Below are 24680 nucleotides of genomic sequence, written 5' to 3' on the forward strand. Positions count from 1 at the left end.
TCACATTTAAAATACATGCAAACCAGGGATATTCCTGTATGGGGTCCCCCTAGAAAATATGGGGTTCACCCACATTATTTCTACGCGTTTGTTGTGGTTCCACAGTTCAAACATTTCTTTCCTCTCTCATAAATTTTGATAGAGCAAGGAGTGCTTTTATCGGTCAATCAATTTATCAAAAACGCATCTCTAGTAGTTCTGGACCATTGTGGTCACTGTTCAGTGCTGACCCGCTGTTTGAGTAATGGCCATAAAAGCACTCCTTGCTGTATAAAAATTTATGAGAGAGGAAAGAAATGTTTGAACTGTAGACCCAGTTTGATTGAATGAAGAGATGATCTATGGCAACAAATACGCTATTTATGGAATATTATTGCTGTCTTCGCCTGCCACCTCTCCTAAAGGAGTGAGGTTTACATGCTGCAAGTAACAGATATACCTGTCCTGTTTCCTGAAGAAGTGGCATCAGTCCGTGAAACGCATAGAAATACTGTGGGTGTACCCCATATCTTCTAGGGGGACCCCATACAACAATATCCTTGGTTTGGATGTATTTTAAATCTGAAATTGTAATGTTTTGTGTTTTTAAGTATACATAATAAAGTCTAGAAATCATTTTAAAGTATTGAGAATTTTGTGCTATTAAAAATGTATTTTTGGCTTTCAAAGTCTCATCAAATATGCCATATTTAATGGTTTTCGAATTTGATATACTATGGGGATGTGGCCTTGAATTAATAACTTCTATGAATTAGAATTCTTTTATATTCCAAATATTTATATTCCTTTCATATCTGCTCCATGTCAGTGACCCTTTTAAGAGTTGAATCTGTTGCATAATCATATGTTTCACCTAATATTTTAAGAAGAGGCCAGGATAAACACAGTCTGTATACTATCCTCATTACAGGTTCCTTTTGAAAATAATCACACATAATTACATGGAGAAGAAGCCAAGCAGGTTTTTTACTTCAATCACAATAACATGAAAACAATCACTTTCATTGCTCTGGGACTAGTATGTGGAGGATGGTTAATGGAACGGTTTCCTCCATCTCAGAACTAACACACTGGCAAAGGTATGTCTTTTTTTTATATGCACAACATTTGGAAGAAATTGACAGAAGGGGTTTTAAGTGTGACCAAAAAAAACCTTTTTATAGAAGAAAGGTTTTGAGATTTTATTGTGATACAAACAAACATAATAATCTTATGGCAATTACAATAAAAATAGGTACAACACACAACATTTCAAAGGAAAAAAGGTTACTGTGAAACCAATTACATATGTTATGGGAGATGGGTCCTTAATCTTACTAGACAAGATTCTCCTATTACTGTTTAATAACTAGAAAAGAGAGAAGGTCCCAGGCCCCGACGCGTTTCTCCTCTTAGGCTTCTTCGGTGTATTGGAGAGAAAGTAATAGTAATGTCACAGAGGCTAAATAGAGAGGTAATTGAGTCTAGGAGATATCAAATCCCAAATGGTAAATCAGAAATATTTTTGACAGCAAAAGAGACAGTGGATAAACCAACCAGGAAAAGTCCCTTGGGGGTAAAAATATATTAGAAGTTGATTACTTTAGGGCAACATTCCTGAGTGAAGATTGGCCAGAGGAGGGCAACTGAAAGCCTTTCGACTGCCTGCCTCCAGCCATTCTTTACCCAGGAATTTTACCCTTAAAGGAATCAATTTCTAGTTTTTATAGAGGGAATTTAGACATTTAGACATAATAGACAATTAGAGATGGGGCCAGATGAATTAAAGCTCCAAGGCTGGAGAGGATAGACTTTTATCAGTGAAGCTGGGTGATCCAGCAAACGTGCAATGGATCTGGTCCAGGGCTAAAAACATTTGCTAACAAAAAACAAATCCATTTCAGGTTTGCTGGACCTCTATATTTTTCATGTCACATCTTTTTATTAAAGGTTACTTTTGTGTAAATATAGTCTTAATTAAGAAAATGTTTATAAAATACTTAAATCTTACTCTGTATACGGATCATGGAAGGGTTTGTCCTTTCTAACAGCAGTATAAAAAGGAGGATTATAAATACTGAATTCAACCTGAAATAAAAGACAAATGCAAGTATTTACAATTATGTATATTTTAACAATTAACATTGTATGTAACCATTTATTTTAATGAACAAGTTGCAGGAAGATACTTAGGGGTTGGTTTAAAAAAGTATAAAGTTATAGATTCACTCATACATTGAAGTTGTTTAAAAAAATGTAGGAATCTTGATTAAAGTTTTATTTAAACATTTTCTATCTGAATCCAATATGCAAAAGTGTAAATTCTGAGATGAACTTGTGTATAAACATGTATAAATAGATCCAATGAAAGAGAGAAAGGCAATTAGGAAATCTAATACTGTTAAGTCTCTCAGCAGAGTTGTGTAGTGCCAAGCTTAGCTCTAGAGCATAATTGAAGAAGAGAAGGAAAAAAGGCTCCTTTTAAGGCACCTAACAATTACATTTGAAAAATAAAAATACATTTTATTTACTTAAACAAATTCTTTAAAACAAAATTCAAGAGTGGTATATACCTAAATGACAATATAAACGCAAACTTTAAAGGTTGTTCACTATCAGAAAAAATATTAAAATAGATCCATATAGGTTAAAAGTGTTGATACCAGAAGCCAAATAAAGCTGGTTGTAAATAACTGATTGAAAAATCACTCACTGTGTGTACTTTTTACAAATAAAAAAAAAGACATTTGAGGCTACCTAACTCATGCTCAAAGCAAGGATGCTGTCAGTACAACGAAGAATGTGACAGGTGAACAGCTATAAATTATTATTATGGTTGCATACTATATTGATATTGGTATTACAAACAAATCATGTAAAAAGAAGATAAAAAGAAGAAAAAGAAGAAAAAAAAAAAAAAGAAAAAAACCATGATCTGTACTCACCTCCCAGGGAACTTTTTCATCAGGCACAGGAAAACGTATTACATTAGAGTCGGGGTAGTGGATATTCCTAGCATTAACATGGCAGGGAGAGAAAAGTGTTTCATCTTTATCTTTTAGTTCTATGTCTCCAAGGATTTTGCTGGATACTATTGGGGAAACAAAGGAAAGCAAGATTTGTGACTGAACCAAATAAAAAGGATGTCAGGAAATAAATGAACCTGGCATTAAAATTTTAATTTAGGCCAGTTTGAATATAAAGCTGTAGAACTTTTATTTATGATTATCCTTCAGATTTTGATCCCCATGACAAAGCTTTTTGATTGCCCTTGGTGAAAATCTAGTGCCTGTACTGCTGTCCTTCACAGTCATTTAGTAATCCATCCTGCCAGATCATTATTGAACAACAGGAAGACCACTGCAGTTTCCTAAATGGTAGAAAGTGCAGAGTGTCTCCCTATAATCCCTGCTGTACTCTACATAAAACAGGGTAGTCTGTACATTGCTGGGTTTTTCTACTTTTCTATTCATCAGAGTTCATTTTTTCTAAACAAAAAAGCACTTAAAGAGAATTTTACTGTGCAGTCATGAGCCTGATATGATAGAATACAGGATACACAGTACATGTATGAGAAATGAAATAAAAAACATAACATCAATCATTTTAAATTTTAGAGAAATGTATGGCAAAAGGCAGTGTATGCAGTAAAACCTCTTTTTGTTAAAGTTCCATTTTTTTCTAAAAGCGACGTGATATGCAATGTACAGTTCACAATCTCTGCATCTTTACTGGACTGGAGTATAAGTCTGGCATTGGGATCACGGAATTCTTAGGTACATGCATTGTTAGTGGTGGGCCAATTGCTGAAGGACGAAGACTCTAGATTTAGAGGAGACCAGCAGAAACTGGCAGAAGTGGCAACAGACCAACCGAGGAAAAGCAAGTTTATTGCATAGATTTGCATACTTCCACATTATAGCATAGCTCTGCAGACCTGAGTTTAATACAGTCCTTCTTACATACATATACAAAACTATTAACACCAACATTTTACCAGTATAATGTTGGCTGATGCACATTTGTTCTTTACATTTGTTACAGTCACACAATATGAGTCATGATAAGCAGTGATGTCAACATAATCAAATACATTCTAAAATACAACTGGATGAATTAAATGCATAGCTCAAGTTGTTTTTACAATATGAGGTTATTCCTCCAGTTTCATGAATTCCATAACTCTTTTTTCACCAACTAAGAGCCTTGGAAGGTGGACCAAGTTTAATATGTACAGGAAAAACTTTTACATGTTTGCAAAAGATTTACTTTAGTTTAAAAAAAAAAATTGTATGGTAAAAAATGTAAATACCTTCACTATCTGCATATAGGTATAAGGTTGTTGGTACAAATCTTTGATTATTTCTTAGTTTTGTCATACCATACATTAATTTCTTACTCACCAATAACAGGAGCAGATTCTTTGGAGCCGAACCCGTTATCTAGGAGTGTGTTAACAATCCAGTTCAATGCCTTAGCACTTCTTAATGCCTGTTTAAAGAAAAGAGGTTTCTACTAAACAGTTATGCAAACAAAAAAAACCTAAATATACAGGCATAATTTAATGCATCATCCTAATATAAGCAAACATCTAATTGTCTTAATCTAACATGTTGTAAGAAAATAAAGAGGGCAAGTATTTAACCTCTAGTTATAATGGAAATTGGCTATGGCATAAGTAGTGCCCTTTTAGTTGCACTGCCCCATTAAGTGGGTGCTCCTAGTCTAGAACCTTCTGCAATCTATGCAACTGTGATGTTAGGTGATTGGTTAAGGGGTTTCTGGCTCTCCGGCTTGAGTGATTGGTTGCACCCTCCAGTTGTCAGGTTGGGTGTCTGACTATAGTGTGTGTGTGTGTGGGGGGGGGTAATTTACAAGGAATAGGTGTTTTTCTTTGCCTTATTACTGGTTTTAATGCCCACTGGGGCAGGTGGTTTGAATTTTATTAACGCCAGAAGCAGTGCAGGTGACAGACAAGGCGATGTTGGAAATTGTGTTGCAATGTATATTGGACACACACAAGCATCAGTTTATTCAGGAGTTAGCATTTTGTACGCTTGTTATTTAAACCTGTTTGTAGAGTAATCAAATACCTGTACCACAGCTGGCCACTGCTTGTCTTTCAAACAGTTGGAAGAGATATCACCTTCCAGAACATATAAATCAGCTATTCTTATTGCTTAGAGGCAACGATTTGAAAAAACAAATTTGGGGCAAAAGATTGACCTTTTAATATGGCTGACCAATGGCTATTAAAGTGCAAGATTGTCATCTAGAGTTTGCAGGCAGGACTGCTTCCCTGATAGACTGTTCTGTAAGCTTGAGTGGAAAAGATTGTGGACCAACTGGGAATGATCACAAACTTTCTTGATAAAAGGTTTCTATCCAGCATGGAAAGGGGGACTAAAAGGGACTACAAGGACTCTACAGTCAGGAGAAGCTAGGGGAAACTAGAATGGACTCTGTCTGGCTGACATGGGGCCATTTTGAAGCTTCCAAAGACAAAGGACCTGGTTTATAAAAATTCTCCAAGGCTGGAGAAGATACACTTAGACCAGTGAAACTGGGTGATCCAGCAAACGTGGAAAAAATCTGGCCCAGGATTGAAAACATTTGCTAACAAATTTACTAAGGAAATATAATTGGGGCCAAAGGGATACAAATTGTATTAGGATTTTAAATAGATGAGAAAAATGTTAATAAAACCCAGAGGGACCAATTGTTGATAGTTGTGCATATCTTTTCAGCAATGGATGACAAAAATTTTATTGATTAGTGTAACTATGAAGTGAAGTAATTTAGCAAATAACAGAAGGAGAGAAACCACTCAGTTCACCAAAATGTGTAATATTATCAGCCCACAACCGGGCTTAAGAGCTCAGTGTATTTCAAGAACATTACAGTTATTTGTATGAACCTGCATGGTCTTTAAAAGAATAAAGTAGGGGTGCCCACACTATTTTGGCTTGCAAGCTACTTTTAAAATGACCAAGTCAAAATGATCTACCTACAATAAAAATGCTAAACATATATTTATTTATATATATATATATATAATATATATATATTTTACATATATATATTATGTATACCGAGTATACTAGACAGAAGTGACTGAAGATAATGGGACATTGAATGGTAGAACATTGCCCTCCCTCTCTCTCTGCCTCCCTCCCCACTGTTAGAACCTTCTCACACACTGAAAGACATCTCCAGCATCCCTAAAGACGTGCAGCAGGGTTGCTGGTAAGCAGCAGGGAGGGGTAAGGCAGGGCTCCATGATCGACTCTCCTTGCCTTTGCAAACGACTAGTAGATTGCAATCTACATTTTGGGCAACCCTGGAATAAAGCATGAGGAGACACCAAATTCATGGTAACTATTTTTCAACTGCATTTTTTATGCTTGTGTAGATATTTTATAAACGTGATGTGATATGCTATCAAAACATTGTACCTGTTCCTCTAAGAAAATGAGTCTGTTTTCCATGGATCCATTTCTTTTCACTTGATCCAATTCTAGCATATCCACAACTGTATTTACTCTTACAAACACATAAAATAAAGTAGTGTATTAATACATAGCAAACCAAAGTTTAATAACTGCAATTTTGCTTTAAATATGGTCATACATCCAGTTATGTTAACTTTGTTTCAAAGGGGTATTGTATTCCCATAAAAGTCTATGGTAATGCATGAATAGACATAGAGCCTTTCACACAAGAACAGCTTTCTAATTCCAGACCAGTTACCTTTTTCATTGATTTGATGATTTATTATGCTTAAAACTGAAAAGTATGAAAGCTAAACCTAGGAATAGGTAACAATTGTCTAAATATAAGAGGCACATGTATTCTTACTTGAATCTTAGTGCTTTTTGTGTATGTGTTTTTCCTTTGTGGAGGAAATCCTGTAATAAAGACCAATCATCAAAACATGAGCTCCTACTATTAAACAAAAACTAATAATAATACAATGATAGGTGTCCTCTATTTGTAAAGTCCTCTGGGTGTAAAAGGGGTATCTTTGCTGTATCTATCATCTATAGGATGCTTACTACATTTTTGCACAGGGGAAGACATCAAACTAGAATTGCCTGCTAGAAAAGGAAGTGAAAATGGGGAGTTTGGGGGTAAACAAGTTATTTTAAGAAAATTGGAGTATACTAATCTAATACTAAATCTGATTATAGACAAAAGTAAGGCAGAATACAGATTTTACTTGGACTTTGATTTCTGGAATAGCATATTGCTTTGTGCGTCAGAATGTTGTGACTGATATTTTAATTTGGTATGTCACTATGTTTATTACATTTTTTACACTATAGGTTTCTTTATTGCTTTTTTTTGTTTTGAATATGCTTTTATAGGAACAATATGATCTGTAATAAAGCTATATGCCATTTACCTGTGGAACATATCAGTTCATAAGGATTAATGGATATGTATGACCCACTAAGAACAATCTTGCATAAGCTTTCCTATGTAAGTTTATATATTGTTGTATTTCCACTTTTTTGTGTTTGATCATTACATGCAAATACATTGAGGAGTTTATGTATTGGCATAACATTGGAGTTTATATAAAAAATAATAAATGTATGTGTAGGTAAAAAGGGAGTACTACAGCGTATTACTGTTTTGTTTTTCTATAGATCGTGCTCACTTATGCTATTGACAATTTTCACCTCTGCCCAGGCTGAATACAATTTGTGGCAACACTAACTTGACTAATTTACCATGGTGGTCAATGTGGCCACCCAAGCTGAGACAGGGGATAGAGAGGTTCAAGCTGAGAGCTTTCACAGGGCAAGACATAATGAGGTGCAAAGTGTACCACTGCATGATGGCCCCAGACACTCTTCAGCCAATATTGGACACCACAGGGGCCTCAAGTTAGTTACCAGGGGGCCAAAAGTCAGTTCTCCACAGGGGCCATTGGTGGCTACATCCCCCAATGAGCTTGCACATTCTATGCACATATAGCTAAAAGCTGATCAATGATAACAAATGGTTAAACTGCTCTAACTACTTTCCTACCTTTTTTGTTCTAAGGACACAAACCTATGGTTAAATGGTAAATGGTACCACAACCATTTTCTTCTCTATCAACAGCATTATGTGTGTGTGCCATTGTGGGTCATGTTGTGTTCCATTGTGTTCCATGCAGAAATCCAAACACAGATTTTACTATGAATTATGACAACTTTACTACTAGGCTTTTTTATTCTTCTGAGAAAACATATAATGCAAAGCTTACTTTTCCGAAGTATCACGAATCTTATGCTCTGTGCTTTGCTTCATTTGTTTCTGGAGGTGCTGCAAATAATTTTCTTTGAGATAGGTTTCCCAGGAAAGGAGAGCAGCTTCTTCATTCTTTTCTAGTTTTTCCTCTAACAGAAATGACCAATCAGTAAGAAAGAAAAGATAAGTAAGGAAACTACACCATCAAGTTGATAATAAAAGCTGGTATATAGATATGTTTCTGACCTATGGGGACCATTTTTCTATCCTGACTAATCTTTGAGTACAGGTATCTTCGCTGGATATAAAAGTACAAAAGAAGAGGAATAAACCAAAAGCTTCCGGAGAAAGGGACAGCTAAAAATCAAGCAAGGGCCAGACACTGGCAAAAGGTCTAAGATGAAAAAAGAGTTTGAACATGAAGCACATGCGATAAGCATTTCCTTTTGTGGTAGCTGCGTAAATTTAAAGATCAGTGACTGATGTTAAACCATGTACTTTGTTCATTAGGTACTAATAATTTTACAATGTTAGGGCAGAAAATGAACTTGTAATAATAACACACACATGTTGTAGAGAGAGAAATATTTGAGGCAAAGTACAGTATATACTATAAACAAATGTTTTTTAATCAGGGTTCCTCCAGATGTTGCTAGGGGTTCTATGAGCAATGAGCAATTTGTGACCCTTGGGCCTGTTTAACTAATACCAATGATCCTATTGGCCATCTGTAAGGGTGGCATTCTTCCTACTAACAACCACACTAATGTACTTTAAGCCAGCGGTCCCCAACCGGTGGTCCCCAAGAAGATTTTGGGGGTCCACAGCTGTGATCCGTGCACCCCCAAGCGGGGTCAGGAAAAGGACCCGCCGGGGGACGCACAGGCCGCAGACCACGTGCCCCGTGCAAATCCCTGACTCAGGGAAGTGGGTGGGCTGTGTTTCATGACACAGAGATCTGCAATGGCAGAGTGGGCGGGGGTTATGGCGTTATGACGTCACTATGGGAAGGTTCTCCCCTTTAATTGACAACCGGCTCCCCGCGCATGCGCCGTCAGTCAGGAGCCAGTAATTATAGTGGTCCCCGGGACCAAAATGGTTGGCGACCGCTGCTTTAAGCTGTTGATTAGGTAATTATATCAGGAATTCCCTGAAGACCTGAATGTTTTTTTAAGGGGTTCCCAATGTTAAAAAGGTAAGGAAACACTGCCATAGACTGTCAAGTTGAAACATCATGAAAAAATGAAAACCTAAAGTTAAACTCTAGGCATGTATTTTATTTTAGGTCGATGCAGCTAGTTTTAAAACTAATTAAACTAATAAAACTAATATATAAAAGTTTAAATGCAACTAGCATACAACTACAGTACACAAATGTGTTTTGATAGTAGCCTGTTTTAATCTCCTGTACAGTAGAGCTAGTTAAGTTAAGAAAGAAACAGATTTTATGATAATTTCATTAGCTTCACATGTATTGCATATGTATTTCTTATGTGTATTTAGAAAGTATGTACAAAAGACAGAAAAGAGGGGGGTGGCTCATGGGGTTGTAATTACTAAGCTAGACAAAAAGTAACTACTAATTTATTAACCATAAACTGTTTTAGCCGTATGCATTGTATAAGGTCTTGTAGCCCGACGCGTTTTGCCTATTGGCCTATTAGCCCAAAGTAATGATAATTTAGTGATGATTAGCCCGGCTGATAATTTAGAGAAAAAGAGAGTATTTCCAATTCACAAAAACAATGAAGTTAAAAGATATGTACCAATAGTAAAAGAATTTGAAAACAAGTAAATAACCATATCTTTATAGGACCAAAGGCAATATCTGCATGGATAATATACATGTTACTATTCAAATACCAATGTATTATTATTATTATTATTATTAAACAGGATTTATATAGCGCCAACATATTACGCAGCGCTGTACATTAAATAGGGATGAACATATTAGTATTCAATTCCAAACATATCAATTTAAAGGCAATTTTCAACGGATCAATTTAAAGGTAAGTATATTCCCAACATAATCATTTAAGGGTAAGTATATATAGTATAATATAAAACCGTTTACATTATATATATGGAAAACAAAACTTGACTTAGGAGTTAAAATGAATTAATAATCTATATTAAAGATACATATTAGAGGTAGAGCCAGTCTAGTAATGATTTGTGAATTTGTTAAAATGTATAAAAGATTTATGAAAAAATTGGAAGATTTGCAGTGATATTGAAAAGTTGAGTTATGGTTGAGGTGTAGGGTAAGTGATGCTGGGTTTATTATTGATTATTTGGAATAGTTGCTGCTTATGGGTTGTAGTGGATTGTCCAATTATTGTAGTAGAGGGAGGTAAAGGTCAATGGGGGGTATTGAGAGTATCCAATACTCGGTCAAGGGTTATGAGGTGTATAATGCAATACATAGTAATATGTTTTATACAATATACTGAAATATTACAAACAGCTTGGAACTAGTGAAAGGTAGATTAGTGTAGTAGTAGAGTGTGGCTTAAAAAGGTAAAACTTATAGTAATGTAAATATTAGTTATAACTTTTTTGTAGTTACGGATCGGTATATGGTAGTGAAATCAGAAGGTTGATAATTATGGCTGGAGCCTGGTGGAAGAAGATCATTTACATGTAATACAGTAATCTAGTAAGAAAGTGTTTGTATAAAAACATTGGCGTATTGATCTAGTAATTATACTTGTACATATATGTTTTACTAACATAAGGAAAATAAAGGACGTGTAAGGAAATATCTCACAAAGAGATAGCACTGTGGGGTTAAAGCCTGGTCTGGGAGTTAGTAAAGGCTGATGATCAGGTCCTTATAGAAGGAAAAGTAACAGTAAATAATAAATAATTAAAATGTATGGCATGTATGTATTGTATTTAGCCAAAAAAACCCTCTTTACAGTCTTTTGTAAATACTTTCCAAATTTCAAGGGGTGGCTATACCTATATTTACAATTTATAACCAGAGTGGGATTTAGCTATACAATATTTGCATCTGATGTGTATTTAGCCTTTTGCCATGAAATCAGCTTTAACAATACAATAGGACTTGAATAATTATAATTAGCTCTTACTAAGTTGTTTTTGTCGTCCTGCAGGTTCATGAAGAATGACATTTTTGATAAAAAGATGTAGATGGTTAAAGAGAATAAAAGGTGGAGGAGCAGGCGGCCGACCGTGATACTCCTCAATTAGATAATGTCGCTGGAATTTCCAGATCTGATCGGTATGTTCCTGGACCTGTTGAAAGGTGTAGCTAAAAAAATAATTCTAGATTAATAAATATAATGCAAATGTAACTAAATAACAAAATATTGTATTCTAAGGTCCTAATAGCAAATTATTATGCTGCAATATATGTGAATGTTTTTTTTTCATACAAAACTGTAAAAAAAAAAAAAACAACAGTTGTAACATAAAACACAGGTAAATGTGCTAGTAAGCAAAGCTTCAAATATGCTTCATTGACATTTGTTCTTGAAAACTGGTTTGTAATGACAGTTTTCTCACCAGTGTACGCACAACTTAAAAAAATGGGGAGTGGAATAAAGGTGAGTTATTTGCCTGATGTAAATAGGCTATGCATGTGATTTGACCTTTTTTTTAGAAAAGCAGTTAAAGTTTGTTCCTAAATACATTTTTTTTACCCTTTTTTGCTACTCTGTTGTTACTCTTATCTAGTTTATTAACCTTTACATCAATACTATCAATTAACTGACCTAGGACCTAGAAGTGATCATTATTACTGGAGAAATGCTGTGTCATCTTGTATCATTGTCCACACCTATACCAAACTATTTAGAAATAATTATGTATAAATAACTATGTTGCTAATGCTGGTGTAAAACACTGCAAAACCTTTCAGGATTGCCTATATATGATTTATATTCATGGACATTGTAACAGAATTAAGACTTTCTCATTGTACTGTATATACTCAAATTCAAACCAACCTGCATAGAAACTAAGGTACAGGTTGACAATCGAAAATCCGGCCATCCTGGCCCTTCAGTTTTCCGGCATGAATTATGGATCGCATTTTCAATACAAGGATTGTAGTACACTGTTTGCCTTGTTTTGATGGCGCTGTTCTGCAGAAACAGTTGTTAGGTCTTAGTTGATAAACTAAATACAGATTTTTGATTGTCAGCTTGTACCTAATTTTTACCTGAAAATACTTGAAAAGGTTTGACTGAAGTATAAACCTGGGCCACAAAACATGGCCATCACTGTTAACTTTCAAAACAGTAAATATTAGAAAAGCCAATAAAATAAACTGACTAAATACATCCACGATGTGTTATTTTAAAACCTTTACTTAAAAGGACAACAAAAATCTAATTTTATGAGCTTTCGTGCGCTCAATCTGTAAATATTGTTTTTTTTCTTACAAGTCAATGTATTTTGCACTTTTAAGTTGGAACAACATAAAACCCATGATAGATCTATGATAGATCAATTGCTCCTACATTTGATTTTGTGCATTATTGTTGAGCATCATTAGAAGGCACTTAATACTCATGTAAAGTAAAAAACTTATATTTCTGGTCTCAGATAGAAAAAAATTGTGAAATGATTTACAGGACTCAACACAGCCTACTGTGTGATCCAAGTAAAAATTGAGATTTTTTTCATTTTTAATTTTTTGGCATTTTGAATAGAAAACATTTTTGCTTTATACTTGAATATATACAGTAGTTTTACATTAGCAGGCCAAACCAGTAAACTAAAAAAAAAACTCATGTGACTTCTAATAGTTTTGAATACAATTTCAATTCAGTGAATTTCATTTCAGTGAATTCTCACTGGGCAAAGTGTGATTCTATTGGCTTGGTTGATATGATAAAATTTCACTTTGAAAAAAGTACCCACTAATGTGCATGGAAATGTAGCAAATGATTTTTGCTTGCTCATGATTGGATAGCTTAAGTGAACAGAGCTTCACTTCATACAATAAACTAGGTGAATTAGTCTTTGTAAAGTAATAATTTACTTTGCTGAACCCATTTAGAAATTTGACCTTTGAAAAGGTAACATTTATCTGATATCCTTGGCAAGCATTTAGCTTCCAGTTAGTATTTTATTTGTCAAGGTTTAAACATTTTTTAAGGAACATGTCCTCAAGTAACAAGTATTCAGAACAGTAGTGAAAACTGACTATCAGTAAAAACAGAGTATGTTCACACTCTGTGAATCTAGTGAAAGATGATGATAACAGTATTCAACTAAATGGAGAATTAATGGAGTATTGTACTGGTATATAGGATGCCACTGAGCAGAAAATATCCAAGATATCATTTAGTACAGCGGTCGCCAACCGGTGGTCTCTGGCTGGTGCACCCCTGTGCGGGGTCAGGAGAAGAACCCCACTTATGGGGACACTTCCCTAGTACAAGTCCCAGGTTCAGGAAAATGGGCGGGATGTGTCCCCGGACATAACCCGCCCACTCCCCCATAGCAGGCTTAAGCTGCGTACACACGGCAAATTTTTCTCGCCCGATCTATGGGGGAGTTTCTCCCCCTTTGATTGACACCCGGCTCCCTGCGCATGTGGGGTCAGGAGCCAGTAATTTTAGTGATCCCCGAGACCGAAAAGGTTGGCGACCACTGATTTAGTAAACTGAAGGTGCTGTGATTTTGCAATGCGCTAATGTGAAGATTGTACTTTATGATGCAAAAATGCCTGCCTAGTTGTGTAAAATAGTGGACAAGGAGAGAGGAGGGAACATGCAAGGTCACATTGATGAGTCTGTCAAAAGTTTCCAGGAGTTATATAAAAAGCCAAATGTCAAGGATGCTTAAAGGACAAGTTCAGGTTTAAAAAAAAAAAACCTAACCTTCCCTAGGCAAAAACTTCTCCACCCAGGTGTTCCGTACCCAGGTTGTTTGTAATTTTTGTCACTCAGTCTGTGTCAGAGCATTAACTTTCCCTAGACTTAAATAGGATGTACCTGAAGAACTATGACAACGTAAAAACGTAAAATGAGCTTTAGGCAGGAATTATGCATTTAGAAGGGAAGCCTAAAAATAGAAGGGGAACCTGGTACTGTTAAAGCTGGACTTGGGGGATCTGAAGCTGAACACATATATTTGAGAAGACTGAAGCACTTCTCTCTGCCGTGGCAGTTGTACTTCACTATGGCACCTCGATGAAAAAAAAAGAGATGACATGAGATGACAGAAATTCCCTGGTACATATCAACATTTTATGTCAAAACATAGCATTATTAGATGTACATATCCCAAAGTTCTTGTTTTGCCCAAACTTTATACATTGACAATTAAATCTGAGCTATCGTTATTTGCATAAGTTACTTACTTAAACATAGCAATGAGAAGGTTTAGAAGGAGAATGTTGGTAAAAAGCAAGTAAAGACACAGTAATAAAACAGTGAGCCATTGTGGAAACACTGGCTGGTGATTCTCTTTATTGGATTCAGGACATTTCTGCTTGTTTGGATCTGTTCCATTTAAAGTGCATTGTTCAATATTAAAATTCACTCCTATAATTGAAAAATAATACAGCACAATCAATTTTCAGTTAAAAAATATGTGATTAATGTATATTGGATGCTGACAATCTTTCTAACTGACAAATGTCATGGTATATCCTAATATATAAATCTTGGTAAATAAATCACAATATTATTTTAAAACATTTTGTTCCATTTGGAAATACAGGTATGGGGGAAGGCTTTAGGATAAGATGCTTTACCCACTAGGACCAATTACATTCTCTAAAAATGTAATGAAAATGGGATCATTCTGGTGGATATTTTTTATCTTACAAAATAATATTACATAAAGGTATTAAATACATTTCACAAAATAGCAAACCATCAGAAGCATATGTATATCCTAATTAGGGTGGCCACAGATCCACAATACATGTTTGTAGATAAAACTAATATAAGTATTCGCTTCGTACACTTACCAGACACTTTATAAGGTACACCTGTTCAACTGCTTGTTATGATCTAGTAAGAGAATTGTTATTTCTCCTACGTTCACTCAACAGGCGCGGGAAAGACTAGACTAAGCCATGCAACTGCATGGAAGACAAGTATGACCACTGACCTAGCTATGCTGTCTTGCTTTCTTTTATTTACAATTACAAAAATACTGTTTTAATACACTGTATTACATACCATCTATATAAGAAGGAATCTGCCCAAATAGTGTCATGTAGGAATGATAAACAACTCCACGAAATATCCAGTCAACTCTTATCTCATTGTGAATTAAGATGGCTTGTTTTGCAACTCCAAATGATACCACCCAAACAGCCAGAAGGAAAAGGAAAAAGAAGACATCCTTCATCTGCACTTGGAAAAAGGAACAAATTGATTAATGTAGACGAAGACATGAATGTAAAATAAACAACACCACTATCTAAAAACAGTATTCTGCAAAAAAGAAAATGGTATAAAATCAGTGAGAGGACTTGTAAGTAAACTTGTTCACTCATTCAGTTTACACATGATATATACCACAGATTTGTTATGGAAATTATTGAACCAATTACCTGGATTTTATACTTCAAAAGTATATGTGATGAAATTTAAAAATAATTTCCTACCAGCAGTATAACTTAGCATTTTAGTGTGTAGTTGTGTCAACAATTGAAGCTACTTAATGTGATGAACATTACTTTATAAATAATACATCACATAATAGGAACATTTTGGTGAAAAGCAATATATAGTACCTTTTTATTACAATTATTAATCAGTGTGTTTTTTCATGAAGACCTATTTAATTAAAAATGTAACTATATTTCTAAACTAAACTGAGTTTTGAGTTTAAGAACCAACCACAGAATAAATAAAGCATGACAACTATATGAAGTAACTGGTTTGGTTTATTAAACAGACTGCAAACCTTGGTCATACTGTTACTGGCAAGCAATAAGGGGTAAGACATTTTAAATATACATTTTATAAGCTACACAATGTACTCTGTACACAGTGAGTACCCCCTAAACTGAGTACATTGTTTTTGGCCAACCACATTTTTAAAGACAACACCACAGCATGTCCCTCTAACCAATATCCTATTGTACACACCAACCACAAGCTAAGAAGTGTCTAAAAGCTGTTTCTGTAAATCTAGGTGTGCTTTGTTGTAAATGGATCTGACAAAAAAGTCATAAGGTCATAGTGACCATAGAAACACTGGGATAGTTTTAAATAATTATTATTACTAATTTAAATAATATTACTATTTTAAATTATTATCAATAATATTCATATTATAATTCATTTTATTATTACTATTATTATTATTATTATTATTATTATTAATAATAATAATAATAATAATAATAATAATAATAATAGGCAGTATCCATATAGTGCCATCATATAGGGGCTGATTTATTAAACCTCTCCAAACTGGAGAAGATTATCATGGGAGGACCTGGGTGATCTAGTAAACCTGAAATGGAATTGATCAAAATCATTTTCTATTACTAGGCAAACATTATCAAGTCCTGGACCAGATCCATTTAGGATTTGCGGGATAAACTGGATAAAGTGATAAAAAAAGCGGGCCCAGGGTCAGAACATAAAACACCTGGACATTACCTGGACATTAAAGAATGATAAATATACAGCACAGATGTACTCTGTGTTATTTATTATATTCTGTAATTTTATTTATTCTGATGGGCTAAGAAAAACAGAAAAAACCTTACTAATTAGTCCACTGTTGCATGCCCAAGCACTGTATTATTTGGGCACACAGCAATTTAAAAGACTGTCTAACATTATAGATAACAAAGTTGTTGTTTTTTTTCATTTTTAAATAGACTTACTTGGTCTAGGTATACACAGTTTGTTTGCTTTTATTGTATACCACAAAATCTGAGCTGTGTCTCCTTAACTGGAGGTGCTCAAAAAACCAAAAAGATTTTGCATACATTTTACTCACCATTCTTTTAACAATTATTATTTTGGGTCCAAGTGTTTTGCTAATAGTAAATATATGCATAAGACGTAAACAGAATATCACAAAATCCAATGATAAAATAATTCTTCCAGGATAAAATGTTGCTGGAATTAACCTGTAAAAAAAAAATGAAAAGTTTGGTAGTGAGATTCTTGTAAATGTTAAAGGTCTATGTGTGAATAAAGTAAAATTGTGTTACGTTACCTAATCAAGAATGAAAATTACTTTTTGCTGGCTTGGACTATTACAGTCAACACAACTCTACGTTATCCACAAGTTAAAATAGGGGTAAATTGGTAGGTGGTCAGGCCGGTTTTTGGAATGGTGTGCAAATATAAACTGCATACTTGCAATTTATGGAATTTTGGCACCTTTGAGTGGGCACTCCACCAACATTGAAAGGTGCAAGCTCCCGATAACACTTTCTTGCAATTGCGGTCATGTTTCTTTCATATTCTTCTGATTCCAGCTTGTTCTACCTGCAATCTTTGGGAAGGCTCCGGTAAAGTAGCTCCTGCGCATGCACATTAGAGTTACATTATCCCTTCTTAGCCCCTTTTTTCCATCTTACAAAAAGATGACTGTGTACATGTTATCATGAATTAGCAGGTAATTCTTAAATTGTTTTGCCAAAAGAGAATTACGAAATCTCTTCTACAAGAAAAAAAAAACCAACACTTTCTTTCATTACACTTTAACACAAAACAGGATTAGGTGAACAGTCGCCATGTTAGTAACAAAGCAACCCCATTGAAAAGTCATAAAAAGTAGATCTTTCCAAGCTGCAGCTAAAATACTGTTATATGCATATGCAGTTATCAATAAATTGTCTAGAATAAGTTCCATAATTTTTAAACACAAAACAATGTTAAGTAAGGTATGCAACTGCTGTGACTTGGGTATGGTGTTTTGTAGAAAACGATGTTTATTATTATGTGTTCATTATATAGGCTTCACCTCAATCGTAGTATCAAAATTAGTTAATGACAAACCTGCAAATCAGTCCCCCAATGAAGATCAGAATGGCACAGACATCAAGTTTATTCCAAAAATCATTAATATACAAGGAAGCTTGTTTCAAGAGTCCAAATCGATCAGGGTCATAAATCAACTGTAAAGAAAAAACAATTTAATTAATAAACTGCAAAAAAAACATTTTAGTACAGTGTTCTGTCTGTATTCCCCTCCCCTAACTTTTTGGTTTCCCATTTAAAAGCCCATCAGTATGCATCAACGGTAGAATCTCGTGAAACTGCTTCACTCAATATTATAGAAAAAATTAAATCTGTTCCTCATCTGCACCAGTACCCATGCAGCTATAAAGAGTGGTGCTCAGCTTTTATAGTAAAAGTCAAAATAAAAACAGGGGGGGGGGGATCTGGAAGCTAGCTAGCAACTAAAAATGACTTCATGGTATTATTATCACAGGCTGACCATAATAACAATGGGCCTGATTTATTTACCTCCCTGGAGGTCTGAATAATAAGTATCTTAAATGTCAAAATGGTACATTTAAAAATGCCTATTATTTTAAATTTCCAGCCTGGTCCTGCCTCCCAGCTGCACGGTCCCCCCCTCCAGTCTCACTCTCGCACTGCCCGGCCAGCATCTGCGTTGCCTGGCCGTGGCTGTAATCATTGAGAAGAATGTGCGATCCCCGGGGCGCTACAGGTTAAAATACCTCTAGTGCCCCGGGGATCGTAGTAGAACTGCAGAGTTCAACACATACAACTAGTAAAGGGCTGCAAGAGGAATCTGATTGCTATAGCAGCCCTTAATAGTCCCTAAAAATAACCCGAATTCTCCCACCATTGACTTCAATAGTGTTCGAATTCGGCATTCGATCACCCGAACAATATCTTACAATTCGATCGAATAACTGTCGAATCGAATAGTGATATATTCTACCAACACTGGTAATTATAGCATACAACTTTTTTAAGATACTTGTATAGTCCTAATTTCATAGCTCGGAACTTTAACCCTATAACAAAAGTATGTTTCAGTCATTAGAACAATTTTTTAAATGTTTGCACAGTTCTTTACCATACTGTAACATAGAGAAATGTTTAGACTGAAAAATGATTGATTTCATTAGGAGAACAGATTCATGTAGACAGCATCAGTAAGCTGCTGCAGAATTCTATAATGTGCAACCACTTTGTTCTTAATATATTTTTTTCTGTATACCTAAGAAAAATATAGTAGGGACCAGAAGGTAAGCAATTATATATTTTTGCCATGCATTCTATAAGTTTTATATTCATTCATTATCTAGGATGATACCTATACTTACCATCAGATAAGCTTTTACATTTCACTTGTAGTATAGAAAAGATTTACATGTTTATTATTACTAAACAATTTTTTCAACATCTCAGGAAACATAATTGACTTTTATGTTACTATATGTTCAGTAACATAAACAAACTGTGGATATATCTTCCTACCTGTCTTATTTCTTCACAAACAAGTGAGAAGAGCCAGAAGTAGATGACATGCTCCCTCCAGGAAGGTGAAGGCTGAAAGTCAATCATTAAAACGTATGCAAAAAGCAGCAGAAAACCGAAGTATGCCAAAATATTCAAATGAAAAATGACTACAGGCGCCATGAAGAATGCTTCGAAACGTTCAATCATCGTCCTGCAGGTTGACTTTTTGGGCACATTTTGAATGACTGCGTGAGGCCTATAGATTAAAAATAACAATCTTTTGTAAATATCTGTTTTTTCCTATATATTTTTTTAACAAATAGAGCCAATACTGGGGAGACTGAGGAATTGACCAAAGAATTCTTACTTGGTCACTTTGCCGATGATCGTATTCTAATTATTTCTGGTATAGCCTATACTATAACCTATACTATAACTGGCACCCTAGCTATATAACTCCATACCTGCTAGAATAATGCATAGCAATTAAGCCGTACCTATTGGCAAATAGGTTTTGCAACTGAATACACAAATATTATTGCATGCAGGAACCAGCTAGACCAATGTTTTAGAAAGAAAGAGATTTACTCAAAATTCCAGTGGTACCAGAAGGCATATAGTAAGTTAAAGGTGATTGTTATGTGATCTTGCAACTGTAAAACCCTGGTCAGCGCCAGTATTCATCAGACTCCAGTCCCCCAATCTAACCCCGCAGTCTTCACCTTTAGCAAGCCCCCCCGCTATAAACGCTATAACAGGCACTAGAATCTGAGAGAGGCTATACGGACCCAGCAGCCAATGGCAGAATGGGATAGATCGGGAACCATTCTGCTAATCAGCTGCAGCACAAATCCCCTTCAGCTGTGCAAACTCAGTGCAGGGGATGCACAGCTAAAGGGAAACAATGATGCTGCAAGCCACAGAGACTAATTCCTAGAACTCCTCTGCTGCTGCAAGCGCCACTGCCGGAGGGAATAGACCGAGCGCACTCCACTGCGGTGGAACACCGCCCGGGATTGTCGACCAAAAGAGCGTCTCCTAACTGCTACATTCACGATTCAAGCAATGGCAAACCAGTTTTATTGTCTTTTAAAAAACCCCCACACTCCCTGTCCTTACCACTCATCCCAACTAATGTTCATATCTAATGCATATTTTGCAAGGAAGGCTATATACATTCAAGGAATGAAAGCAACACCTGCTTTTTTTAAGATTAAAAATTTGCTTGCATAGCACTTTTCTGCTCAGTTTAACATTTGTTGTTTTTTTTTCTATATATACTTATCTTGATGACAGACTGTTTTTTACCGCCTCCCCAGGTGTACATTCTATAGGAAACTCTTCAGTGTTAATTTCTTTCTTCATAACTTGCATCTGAATGACTTCCTCATCTTTCCTGTTGTGTTAAATACAATTTGGATATAAGTGTAATTAGATTCTTTTCATACTCAAGTTTTCACCATTATTAGCTCTGAATATTGCCAATCCTATGGAGAATATACTATGCAATATAAATGGTGTTAAGGAAGTAATAGCATTTGGCAATGGCTTCCAGTAGTTAGATTAAAGCTTGGGAACAACTAATAAAGTAAGTGGCTCATTTTCTAAGATAGCACTAAAGTACTCAATTCCTTCAACATAATGAGATCGATTATAATGCAATTGATATCTTGTTCTGTTCAATTTATGTTAAAAGCAGGAATATGTAACTACAGAGTAACAGTTGAAATCTTTTTATATATTTCAATAAACAAAAAGTCTGCTCTATATACAGTCTAATGCAGCTACCAATTAAATTATTCGCTTGTCATGAAAGGACTACCTGTGTCCACTTTCTTCATTAAATTATGCTAATGGAAAAGTAAAGATATAAGTACATTGAGAATGATTTATTGAAGAGAATTTAAATTTTATACATTTAATGGGATATCTATTATTCTTAGTAGAGATCAGATACCACCCTCAACAATGATTACTACACCCTGCGCCTGCATTTTGTATCGCAATATAATACACAAAATATGGTGCTCTGCAGAATTTTATTTATATAATAGAGAAGGAACATTCTGGATCCTTTATTGCAGAAAAGATGTGCTATGTCTTTCTAGGTTTACTTTCCCTGGCACTTTCCTTCCCTGAAATTTATTTATCCCTTCATTGCAGCAAAGGACCAAAACGAACAAAGCAGACATCACTTTTATAAAGTCCATAGCTGTGCCTTATACATGTGACAAAATCGTTTTTCCTAATTTCTTTATTGAGCAGCAACATGTTCATGGTTAATTTCCCTTGCACATCATTGGGTTTTTACAGTGAACATAAGGTAGTTTATCATGTTCAGTAAGGTAAGTGAACATGATGACCTGTAGTATATTAGTGGCCACACTCAAAATGATAAATTAAAGGATGCGGCACTCTATTAGCAATACTGTCTTTGGTGGCTAAGAAAACCATCTTACATAAAAGGATAAGCCCTTATTAGCCTACTCTTGCCATGTTTCGGGAAAAACTATGGTAAGTCTTTCAGATGGAATGGATGAAGGTATCTTTGGATAAAGAAACTCGTTTCACAAAATTTTTTGAGGTGTGGGAATCTTACATTGGCACTCTCTCTTTGAATATTAAACAAAAAATTATCTCCACCTTCAAACAATCTACATGGTATGCATATCCCCTGCTTAATAATGGTTCCCCGGTAATATGTTAAACAAGACTTGTAACCTTGTATGTGAAATCTTTTCTTCCTCCCCTAAAATGTGACCATATCTTATAGTTGGCACCACCTATAAATAATTTTTCTTCTTTTGTTTGGAAATGTATTTACCCCAACACGTGCTTTAATATTTACCCCAACACGATATGTACGTGCTTTAATTTTATGTATGTTGTATACTTAATTCCTCTGAATAAATAAAAAAAAAAACATAAATTAAAATATTGAATAATTTTTTGCAGGTGACAATACTTTATCCATTCATAAAATGGGTTGCAGTAATAATTAAAAGCAAACTGACTAATATACTACTATGTGTACTAATATAAACTATGCGTACTTTGCACACATGGCAAAATAACTGGTTCAGTCACCTCCACTCTACTATCACTTATTTTTAATTTGCTCCATCATTGCCATGTTTGCTTGTCAAGGCTAAGTAAATAGGCTGTGCCTAAGCTCTAAGTCAATCTTAGATTGTCCACTTATGACCCAGTGCTTCATCAAGAGTGGAAAAACAGAAAGACTCCCCAATTCCTTCGTAGTGGACTTGGCTCAGTTACTTGACTCTGGCAGGTGAATATGGTAGCATGGAAACAGCCAGAAGGTAAATATCAGTAAAAGTTGGGTGAAGTTACAATTTTTTGAATAGGCAACATACAGGTACAGTTTAATATTTTACGAATATGCTTAGATGTGAAATATGAAACTATGTTAAGTAACAATATAGCATGGCATTGTTAAATATGATGATGATGATGTAAAAACCACTGTGAGAGCCCCTTAAATAAAAAGGCATAAACAAATATGCAGACCTTTATAAAAGTATATTGCCTATTACATTCTACTGCTATAAATTGTTGCCTATGTTAATAAAAAGGTTACCTGAATGTTAACAGACGCGTATAAATGAGAGGGAAAAAGAGCATACAAACTATCACCCTCCATAATTCATTGTCAACGCTTAACTCTCCAAACCAGACTCGCGTTAGGAATGCCTGTAAGAAAAAAACACTTTCATAATTATGTTTGGAGTTGTCAATTCCAGGAAAATTGTCATAATTTTAGAAGGAAGGACATAAAGCTTATACAGGGATAATTAAAGAGAATGTTTACACATCTTTTAATGAAAATTCTCAACATTAGAAAATGAGCTGCCAATTCTACGTTTGTGTTGATGTAAATGTTTGATGTCCTTGTGATTATTTAGGTGAAATAAAGGGGTTGTGTGGATATAAAAAATTTGTTTTTCTGTTAAGAGAAGTGTGATGAAATCTGATGGATGAATACAGAGTTTGCATTTTTGCCATAAATGTTAAGTTAGGGTCTATACATAGCATTTTATTTTATCTGTTGTTCAATCCAAATATTCAGATATCAGCATCAAACTCTTGTTTTGTATTATCTCTTTAATATCCTGCTTATTTTCAGAAAACATGTTCCCCACTTCATTGTGTGAAAATTTAACAGCATGCCTTGCAGGATCCTGATTCCTTGCAAAATGTCACATGCAATTTACCCATGATTGAAGGCTTTTACAACTAACATTTATCACAAACAGTGATTTATATTGCTGTTTCTTCCAACTGTATTTCTAATGGCAGAAAGAATCAGAAAGCAAAGAGAGTTTTATATAAAATATAAATGGATTTGGATTTAGTAACCAAACCAACCTGGACACCTCCATGAGATACAAATTTCATATCTTTGGCCTCAAGAGCTAGTTGCAAACAGGTGGTCTGTCCCCAGGCTTCAGAAACCCGTATGAGTAGTTTCAGTGCTCTTTCTTCATCTTTTCTGTAGCTTTCAGTGAAAACACCTGATTTCGCAGAATAAAAATGTCAGCTATTAATTACATATAACGGAACTAATAGCCAATTTCAGAGATAGAGGTTTCCAACAAGTACACCCACAGACATCAACCTCTTTCCCTAGAAAAATACTGCAAGAATTAGATCACATTTATTTAATGCTATGGATGTGTTAACGTTTATTTTAGTTTTAGATTGAGAGCAGAAGCATTAAAACATCTATCAGGGTTTATCACTGCATGTGACCCTGCTCTGTAGAATAACCTGTCACAAGAAAATGATAAGAAAATAAATAAAGGTACGATCTTTCAAAGGGAGACTTGTTCCAGTGGCTATCTAAAAGGGATTGTGTTTCAAACTTAAAGATATTTTGTTTGATTCCAGTTGTTTCTACAGGATAAGAAGTAAAGGAAATGAACAAATGACCAAAAGACAAAGAATATGTTCTAAAACTAACAAAGGTTTTAACCATTTTGAGTTCAGTCAAAATCAAGTTTTGGAAAGAAGTTAAGCTTAACAATTGAGAAAAGG

General features: G+C 34.9%; 1 protein-coding gene across 1 annotated transcript in view; it reads right to left on the minus strand.

Annotated features, from left to right (window-relative positions):
• Window positions 1-24680, minus strand: part of TRPM2 (transient receptor potential cation channel subfamily M member 2) — a 51702-nt gene that overhangs the window by 7556 nt on the left and 19466 nt on the right. Inside the window, exons 14-26 of the mRNA XM_072416839.1 lie at window positions 24012-24157; window positions 23224-23336; window positions 19644-19881; window positions 18186-18304; window positions 17176-17308; window positions 15393-15564; window positions 14564-14747; window positions 11319-11500; window positions 8237-8369; window positions 6435-6522; window positions 4383-4470; window positions 2925-3070; window positions 1991-2067 (exon numbers count right to left, since the gene is read on the minus strand). Coding sequence (XP_072272940.1) covers window positions 1991-2067; window positions 2925-3070; window positions 4383-4470; window positions 6435-6522; window positions 8237-8369; window positions 11319-11500; window positions 14564-14747; window positions 15393-15564; window positions 17176-17308; window positions 18186-18304; window positions 19644-19881; window positions 23224-23336; window positions 24012-24157 — 1819 coding nt within the window. The remainder of the gene's footprint in view (window positions 1-1990; window positions 2068-2924; window positions 3071-4382; window positions 4471-6434; window positions 6523-8236; window positions 8370-11318; window positions 11501-14563; window positions 14748-15392; window positions 15565-17175; window positions 17309-18185; window positions 18305-19643; window positions 19882-23223; window positions 23337-24011; window positions 24158-24680) is intronic.

The sequence above is a fragment of the Pyxicephalus adspersus genome, chromosome 7, assembly GCF_032062135.1.
Source record: "Pyxicephalus adspersus chromosome 7, UCB_Pads_2.0, whole genome shotgun sequence".
In the NCBI taxonomy this organism is placed as follows: domain Eukaryota; kingdom Metazoa; phylum Chordata; class Amphibia; order Anura; family Pyxicephalidae; genus Pyxicephalus; species Pyxicephalus adspersus.